The sequence below is a fragment of the Spinacia oleracea genome, chromosome 1 (genome assembly GCF_020520425.1).
Source record: "Spinacia oleracea cultivar Varoflay chromosome 1, BTI_SOV_V1, whole genome shotgun sequence".
NCBI lineage: Eukaryota > Viridiplantae > Streptophyta > Magnoliopsida > Caryophyllales > Amaranthaceae > Spinacia > Spinacia oleracea.
The window spans coordinates 102,379,830-102,389,279 of record NC_079487.1 but is presented as its reverse complement, the minus strand read 5'-3'; the positions used below and the strand labels follow the sequence as shown (position 1 = coordinate 102,389,279).

The 9,450-nt window shown below is 32.2% G+C and overlaps 1 protein-coding gene across 1 annotated transcript; it reads left to right on the top strand.

Annotated features, from left to right (window-relative positions):
* The first annotated feature begins 5,418 nt into the window (after positions 1-5,418).
* LOC110794296 (glutamine synthetase cytosolic isozyme 1-1) lies at positions 5,419-9,173 on the top strand. The gene is made up of 11 exons (XM_021999242.2): positions 5,419-5,606; positions 6,210-6,249; positions 6,391-6,494; positions 7,051-7,099; positions 7,224-7,330; positions 7,422-7,509; positions 7,757-7,885; positions 7,986-8,060; positions 8,175-8,266; positions 8,349-8,508; positions 8,744-9,173. Exons 1-11 carry the CDS (start codon positions 5,533-5,535, stop codon positions 8,894-8,896), a joined length of 1,071 nt encoding a protein of 356 aa, XP_021854934.1. The 5' UTR covers positions 5,419-5,532; the 3' UTR covers positions 8,897-9,173.
* The last annotated feature ends 277 nt before the right edge of the window (positions 9,174-9,450 follow it).

Below are 9,450 nucleotides of genomic sequence, written 5' to 3'. Positions count from 1 at the left end.
TGTTGTTAGATTCGTCTCAATATCTATTTTCATAAAAAATTAATTTTTCATAGCTTTTACGCATGTAAAATTAGAGACTTTTATATTGTAAGCTGTATTTTAAAAAACTGTGAAAAGTCAAATGGGACAATCTTTTAGGGACAAAAAATGGCACACCACCCTCGTGTAAAACCAGCTGCATGGATATAAAAAACAAGTTAGGCAACGAAACGGAATGAGGTATTTGCTTTGAACTTTAAAGTAGTAATTTGTGACCAATGGTAATAAATCTCCAAAAATTCTAAAAGTTGATTCGAATTCGAGACAACCATTGGCTAATATAGGACGCAAAAACCCCAACCAAAATGTGCACCCATCATTTCAGAAATCAGATGCTTTATCATGTTACTGCCTTTAATTTAGTGGAGTTAGAGTAGATGATTGATGGAGCTTCAAGCTTCAAGCTTCGACCTTCTCCATCCAATGGAATTAAGCTTAAGCTCTCTTAACTACCATTCGTGATTGAAACGTGATATAGATTGGATCTGATCCTTTTTTTAGAACGGTCTCTTAATTTTGTTTATTCATTAGAGTTAGTTGACATTCACAACTAAACATGATCCATCTATTACCTCCCTTATTCAAGTTTAACAATGTACAATGATTGTAGAATAACTTATTTATGACAGTCGGTCTTGAGTCGGTCTTGTGTGTAAGACCAACTTCTTATCATAAAACCACTAGGTGACGGTTTTTTGCAGTACAAAAACAAGTGCTAATGGCTACTTTACGGTAAAAGAATACTTCATTTTCTTGCAAAAACGCTGACGTAAACGATATGGTGTGAATACTCTGTATTTGTTAACAAGGTGTGTTTTGAAAATTCAGCCATCTTTTATTTGTTAGTTAGGAATACCTTGGAAATGACCGGAATAACTCTATGTATTTCAATTTGACAATGGAATCTACCGGTATGTACTATAAATATATCCCCTCTTTTTTAACAAGTGCAACACCTTGACTTTGACGTTACTCATATATTAAATTTAGGATATATTTTTTTTTTACCACCTAAAAAACCAAAAAATTATTTTTTACCACCTAAAAAACTAAAATTTGTATTTTATCACTTAAAAAAATTTAAAATTTATTTTTTACCACCTGGAAAATGGAAAAAAAAAAAAATGAAAATCTTATGTAGGGGGCCACAATAACGGTTGTAATTCTTATATGCTCTATTATTCCACGATTTCATGTAACTCTCTTCTTTTCTCCAACTACCTCATGTTTCATGAATTTACATAATTTTTCACCAACATTAATTCACAAAATTGAAATTTAATGGAAGTAAAGAGAGAAGGGTGAAAGGAATAAAGAAAATCACACAAATAGTGTAAAAAATTGGAGGAAAATTGAATTAGGTAGCACACATAAAGGTTTCATCTATTTTTTCGCTTTCAGGTGGTAAAAAACAAGTTTTAAGTTCTTTTAGGTGGTAAAATACAAGCTTTAATTTTTTTAGGTGCTAAAAAACAAATTTTCAATTTTTGTAGGTGGTAAAAAACAATTTGTCCTTAAATTTAACTTGATTTTTTTACTAACTACTTGATTTTTTTACTAACTTGCATGTTAAAAGAAAATGTTACGGAGTAATCGAATATTGTTGGATAATGCATATTTTCATAAAATATACTTTGTATTACTTCATAATAGGACTATTAATAGTTAAAGTTGTGCATTAAAACATATATCAGTCAAACTGTCAAAGTGTTATACTTATTTAGAAACCGATGAAGTAGTATGTAAGTGTTAACCGGTCATTGAGAAATGAGAATAGTAATTTGGCGTGTAAGAAGGAATTTGTTTAACGTACACATTGAATCGATGTTGACTTTAAGTGATATTTGTAGACAATAAGGCATAGCATGGCCGCTTATTTCATCACTTACATAATGATAGAAGTATTTGTCAATCATTTGAAATCTTCAAAACTTATAAACAAATCACATGTTGTAACTTGATTGTGACCATTATATATTACTCCATTGCCAAGGAGTAAGAGACTATCAGCCAAATAACTTCCCAAGGCGACCCTTCAAATGTTAGCTAGGTGGGTTGGCCTTTATCAAGTCAACGCTTAAACTATAACTGGTGCGTAGCTCGAGCAATGTCCCAATTATTACTTTTAATACCATATTATCGTGTCTCTCGTTTTTTATTTGTTCATTTAATTTGGAAATGATTATAAAAAAAATGTGGACCTTCAATTTTCTCGTTTTCCTCATTTATTGTAATTCACGACATTAAAGTACTCAAGTTTTCCTACGTTCATAAAAGTTATTTCCAGTTACTTTTGTATATTTTTCAATGTACGTCTTATATCATTAATGAAGTTTTTTTGCTCATTAAGTGATTTCTTCTTGATTTGAAATTTATAAAATGAGCAAAAATAATTTATTTCTAAGTACACCCGGGTGTACGACAGAGTTGCTCGAGCCATAAAAAACATTATAAATTATAAATATGAAATGGGGATTCGAAGTTATAATTTTTCATAAATATATCATCAGTTTCAGTCAAGACCTCGCTAGTAAAGGAAAATATGTATCCCTTATATTCCTTTTTTTATTTCCATATATGTCGTTTTTGGATCTCTCTTTGAGTTCGTCTCGATCATAACTCTTTTGGAAAACTGCTTTTGGCACGCCTCTATGTGAATAGAGTAAAGCAAGTGTGTCAAATTCACTTTACAATGTGTCAAAATGACTTCCCCTCTTTTGATAGATTTTTCAACACGTTCTCTCTACATCTCTATGTCACATGTCTACTTTTACCATCATATGTTTACAATTTTATCTAAATCTTAATAAAATATAAAATTAAACTTAATTGCATGAGATAATCTATAAGGGACGAAGAGAACGATACGTAACAATGGTTAGAAACTTAGAATTCTTAAAACGTTGGTAAGATAAGAACACAAGTGACCGCAAAGCCAAGGGACATCGATCAACATCACCTTCAAAATAACCAATCTCTTTCTCCCCCTTAAAAACTTTTATACAAATAGACCTTAAAAAGAATCCATTCCTTTTCATATTTATTTATGTAAGGAATATCAAGATTCCATTGAATTTTATAATTGAGTACAATTATAAGAGCAATCAATAATTTGTTCCTAATTTCTGACTATTTTATTTGGAATTTTGGCTTTTAATAATGTACTTTTAAATTGGGTTTAATTGCAACAAAAAAAAAGTCTAATCTAATGTCCAGCTCTCACCTGCCAAAATGCGTCACCTAATAACAGATTAACATGTACACCAAAATCTACATGGATTATTGGTTTCCTAGTTTTCAGTTTCCAATGATAGATATGCCTGCCTGCCTACCTTCCCATCCAATAATCTCATTTTAATTTTTGAAAATAAATAAATACGAGTACTCACAGGAAAAATAGAGAGGAAAGTAACAGAAAAAAGAATTGGAAATGAGAGATGGATAAGAGTAGAGGAAAATAAAAATAAGGAATTAAAGAGAAAACTATGACGTCCTTTTTTTTCAAAAGGGAAATTATTTTATCTCGAAGGAAAGTTATTTTTAACATTTTTCACCCTTAAAAAAACACAAAAGGAAAATGAGAAAATTATTTTTCAAGAAAGCATTTTCAGTTAAAATAAATGGAGCCTAAATTACTAATCACCCTAAAAAAAATAGTCGTAATGTTTAACTTTTTTATTTATTTTATATTTTTTATGTTTCTATAGATGTACTCCGTATCGATTTGACTTTGTACATATTAACACTAGTCACCAATACTTTTATTTATACTGCATCAATTCACTTTTGGATGATCTATTTCACTTTTTTCACTAATCACATAATCTAGTTTGACTAACGTTGACGATTTATCCTTAAGAAAAAGAATAGTTGTGCAGTGTCTTGTTAGAGTTAAAGATATTCCCTGACAAACACGTTAATCTCAACAGCTCGTCCATATAGAAACATACAAAGTACTCTGTATGAAGTAAAAGATATTAAAAATTGATGTTCTAAAAGTATATTGAGATTAACCCAACAATTAGAATAATACGGAGTAACATTTATGTTTAAGTAACGTGGTCAAAATTAATACTTCCTCCGTTCCGCATGCAATAGATGCATCGTTTCTCTTTTGGACACTATTCATCAATTAATTTTGACAATTATTCTTTCACATTATGTAAAAACAAACATAATCAAGTGAGATCTTGTTAAATTCGTATCAACGCGAGGATTCCAAATATCATTTTTTTTAAATATTTTTACTTATACGCAATTAAAGATATTATTAATGTTCAAAGAAGCATGTTGGGATAGCGGATACGTGAAAAATGAAATGATGCAAGTATTGTGAAACGATGGTAGTATATATGAATAGTGTAAAAAGTTTTATACCTATTAAGAAACGATTTAAGTATGTTTAATGCACAAACGTTGATATGGTAACATATTTAAGATTTGTTTGTTTCAACTTATTTTTATTAAAATAAGTTAAAATAACTCATAGTTAGATTGGTACGGATATCGGATATGTATCCAACGGGTTCTAGGTATAAAAATTTAAGATGATTTTCCCTTGAGGAATCCACGCCTTTGAGGTTGGTGAATGGTCTTTATGTTTGATTTACCATTTGCTACACCTTTTTGGTTAGTTGGTGATGGTCTTGATGTTTGATTTGAGTAAAAGGATCCAGGAACGATTTATTTTGTGTACATGAATAGTACAAGGGGTTGTTTCCCCATTTTATGTTATTTTTTCTTTTGAAACTATAATTACGAGAGTCTATGAGTAGGGTTCTAGTCAGTATACTTTGAATTCGGATTTACCTCTATCTGATAAGACTCGTTTTTATACTTGGATTCATTGGGTTTAAAATAATTAAAATTTATAATTTCATACCCTTAAATTAGGGTAGGGCCCGGGCTAGATTCACTGCTAACCCTACCCAAAATGAGATGTTTAAAGGGAGATAGAGAAAGTATAGAATACGAGTACATGTTCTACCCAAGATGCTACTAAAAGTATGGAGTATCTTATTTTGGAAAAATTACTCATTGACATAAACGTATATGTAAAATAAATCGACATGCATTTGGTCACTAAATATCCTTTAGTAAAAATGATACGAGTATATTTTGTTGACATTATTAACTTGTAGTTAATAATTTCATGTAGCTACTAATACTTTCTATATATTCCATTAATTTTTACTGATATGAATTTAATCACACTCAACTATTCTCATCTGAACTTATCAATACTTATAGGTAACTAGGTTTTAACTAGGTAACGTAACATGATAATATGATATCAGTTACAAGAATGAGTACGGAGCATTACATTTGTCCACTCACGACTTTGTGCAGTATTCTATTCATACTTTTCTTCTATAAATTAAAGACTTATTTGTCTCTGCTTATTTCACGTCTCAAAGTTTCATAAACCAGAGGAAGAACATCTCATTTTTCCATTCAATCAACCAAATTTCTTCCTCCAAATCACAAAAAAACATGTCGCTACTTTCAGATCTTGTTAACCTTAATCTATCCGACTCCACTGAAAAGATCATTGCTGAATACATATGGTGATTTTCCTCACTTACTATACACTGAACAGTGCACACCATGTTTTCGACATAATGCTTCAATCAAAATTATTTCATCCTCTTCTTTTCCTTGTTAATTTTCTGGCTTCTTTTTCCCATTAATTTGCTGTTTTCGGAAAGTACCCATGATTCTCAGATATATTTAGATAGTTTGGCCCTTCATCAACAAGTGCACGATTAAATTTTCATGGGGTTTTCTCTCATATTTGTTCTGTTCTTGCTCTATTTTGAAACAATTGAAAGTACCAATAATAGTATCCAACAATATTAGATAGTTTGACCCTTCATCACATATTCATTTAGTTCACAATAATTTTTTTGTTGTCACCATATTCTGATGTTATGTTGAACTTCTTACAATACTACATCATGCTCTCGGGTGCAGGATCTAATTTGAGAGTTTATTTTTGCTCCATAAATGATGAGTTTTTAATGTTATGTTGTTCTTATCTAGTTTTACTGTTGACCAACAACTTATGGAAATAGTGAGTGGGTGGGGTTTTTGATAACTCAAGTTTAGTAGTATGTCTTTGTTGAATCTTGGTAAAACTCTTAAAATCTTGTGCTGTGAATCTATTTCAGGATTGGTGGATCTGGTATGGACATGAGAAGTAAAGCAAGAGTAAGGATTTTCCCATCTGATTTTTTACCTTAAAACCCCAACCCCACAAAAATCTACTTATATTAATTTAAAGTCAACTAGTTTAATTGGTTGAAGTTTGACATAAAATTTATGACCTTTTTGAAAATTGGTTTTGTGTAGACGCTTAATGGACCAGTTTCTGATCCAAAAGAGCTGCCAAAATGGAATTATGATGGATCCAGCACTGGTCAAGCTCCTGGTGAAGACAGTGAAGTCATTCTATAGTATGTTGTTACTTTCTGTTTTTAGTTTTTTACTGCTTACTTATCTGATGATTATTTGATTTTATTTGATAGTTCACTAGGAAGAATCTGTATGAAGGTTCCTTGAAATGAACTATGCAGTTTTCAATCATATTCATTAGGGGTTGGTCAAATTGTCATTGTTTGCCTGGAAAATCGGCCCTACTCGAATTAAAAAATAGACCAAACATTCATCTAATCATATTTCTGGTGGTCCATGAGTTCATTGTTTTTGGTTGGAACGATTTGTTCGAGCTAATATCGCTTTCTTATGATAACAAGATATGATCTTTTTCGAGCTAAATATCGCTTTCGTATGGTAACATCTTAGAAGAAGATAAAGACAAGATATGATCTTTGTGATTGAGAAGTATTTGGAAATAATTATGTATTGTTTGGAAAACTATATTCCCTTAAATTTATCAACTAAGGGAGTTGATTTTAATAGTGGGATTCTTTTCTATTCCATCTGAAAATCGAGTTTGCATTGAGCTCAAATAGTAACTCATTTTCGACTTTGATTTGCTGTTGAAAACAGCCCACAAGCTATCTTCAAAGATCCATTCAGAAGAGGCAACAACATCCTTGTGAGTTTCTTTTATTTCTTTCCATTTGTGTAAATAGCTTTCGTTTTCAGCCTAATTTTGTTTGTTTCAGTAAGCATACATGCTATTGTATTGTAAACAATTGACATTATGGTTTTGGTTACAGGTTATGTGCGATGCCTATACCCCACAAGGAGAACCAATCCCAACCAACAAGAGATGCAATGCTGAAAAGATTTTTAGCCATCCAGATGTTGTAGCTGAAGTGCCTTGGTAAATCTTTTGGCAATGTTGCTTGGGTAATTCTTACTAGTATTGGTAATTTGGTACACTTTGTGAACTTACAATCTTGTGAAATACACAGGTATGGTATCGAGCAGGAGTACACATTGCTGCAAAAGGATGTTAACTGGCCCGTTGGCTGGCCTGTAGGGGGTTATCCCGGTCCACAGGTAATTTGACTTGTGAAGTTCTTTGGTTAATTTTTCTCTTAAGGAATATGAACTGGACACAGCCAAAATAAAGAATAGACGAGAAAAGCTGATTTTTGTATTGGATTTAGGGAATCTATATATGATGTTCTTGTCTTAAATTGCGAATTTATGCTTGATGTCGTTACTTGTAAAAAATCTTCTGGGTTTCAATGTCATTATAAATTTTGAATTACAGTTTGCTTAAGTAATTGGGTAATATATACAGGGCCCCTACTATTGCGGTATTGGTGCTGATAAAGCTTTCGGAAGGGATATTGTTGATTCGCACTACAAGGCTTGCATCTATGCAGGAATCAATATTAGTGGAATCAATGGAGAAGTGATGCCTGGACAGGTAAAATGAACAAATTTTCGACAATTTTACAACCAGTGAAATCTCATCAAAAATGTTTGTGTTCATTCCTGTTAAGTTCTTTATCCTTTTCCTTCTTTAGTGGGAATTCCAAGTTGGTCCAGCTGTTGGAATCTCTGCTGCAGACGAGGTGTGGGTAGCTCGCTATATTTTGGAGGTACTTCAACAAACAAAATCTAATCTTCGAACTAAATTTCCACTTTCTTTAGCATAGTATAGATCGAATTTTAGTGTCAATATGAACTGTATATGGGTTGTATTATGTTGACAGAGGATTACTGAGATTGCTGGAGTGGCTCTTTCTTTTGATCCAAAGCCAATTCCAGGTGACTGGAATGGTGCTGGTGCTCACACAAACTACAGGTGCTGCATTTTCACTCTTCCGTCTTCTATTTTTTCACAATGTTAACTATATATGACTAAAGGGTATTATTAATGATTATAGCACAAAGTCCATGAGGGAAGATGGTGGGTATGAGATTATTAAGCAGGCTATTGAAAAGCTTGGATTGAGGCACAATGAGCACATTGCTGCTTACGGTGAAGGAAATGAACGCCGTCTCACTGGTAAACACGAAACAGCCAGCATTTCTACCTTCTTGTGGGTAAGTATTGTTTTCATGTCACTGAATCTGTCAACTTCAGAGTTTGTTCTTTTTATAATGTTAGCATGAGTAACCATTATATTACTTGATTTAGTTTTTATTCCAGTTTCTGCAGTATTTTTAGTATTTGGCTATAGTTTTCATCCTGTTTCTGAATTTTCTCAATTGCTTTTGAGAAAGCTGGTTAATTTTCTCAAATAAGAACTTATCAGAATGAATTCCTAATCATCTGCAGGGAGTAGCAAACCGAGGTGCATCAGTTCGTGTTGGAAGAGACACAGAGAAGGAGGGAAAAGGATATTTCGAGGACAGGAGGCCGGCTTCAAACATGGACCCGTATGTTGTAACTTCCATGATTGCCGAGACTACCCTTCTTTGGAAACCATAGAGTGCCTTGCCGAGTCCAGGATTTAACTATCAGTATTCTGTCAAGTCATTGCGTTGAACAAGATGCAGTCTGTTCAAGCTGTTGTTAGAGTTTTTCGTCTATTTATAAGTTCCCATTCAAACTGGCCATTTGTGTAATCCATTGCTTCGGTTAAGTTGCTTTACACATTAAATAACACCTATTTCTTGCACTAATACTTCGTTGAAAAAACTTTGTATGATTATGTTTCCATACAAAAATTTGAAGAAATAAAATTCTCCCATGGGCTACTTATGCAGTTCTACTGTTGTTATTGTGCAGTAACTTTAAGATTTTGGCATAGGGACCTTTTAAAAAAGAAACTACGGATTACATTTTTTTCCTTATGCGTTAAATGCGTGAAATTAATGTTGAACATTTTTTTTTTCTTTAGTGTGAATGAGCCATGCAATTATACACTAACTCAAGACATTATTAATAACTTTTTGTTTTAAAAAGGCGTTATCTTTGCGTCTAAACTTGACCATTCATTATTCCAAAGTAGGCTAAAGCAATAATACAAAGTATTTGGTAAT

Excerpts from the sequence above, each read along its gene's own strand:
- LOC110794296 (XM_021999242.2), top strand. The coding sequence starts at position 5,533 with ATGTCGCTACTTTCAGATCTTGTTAACCTTAATCTATCCGACTCCACT. Across the intron at positions 7,100-7,223 it reads GAAGAGGCAACAACATCCTT|GTTATGTGCGATGCCTATAC; the intron begins GTGAGTTTCTTT and ends TTTTGGTTACAG. Across the intron at positions 7,331-7,421 it reads GTTGTAGCTGAAGTGCCTTG|GTATGGTATCGAGCAGGAGT; the intron begins GTAAATCTTTTG and ends TGAAATACACAG.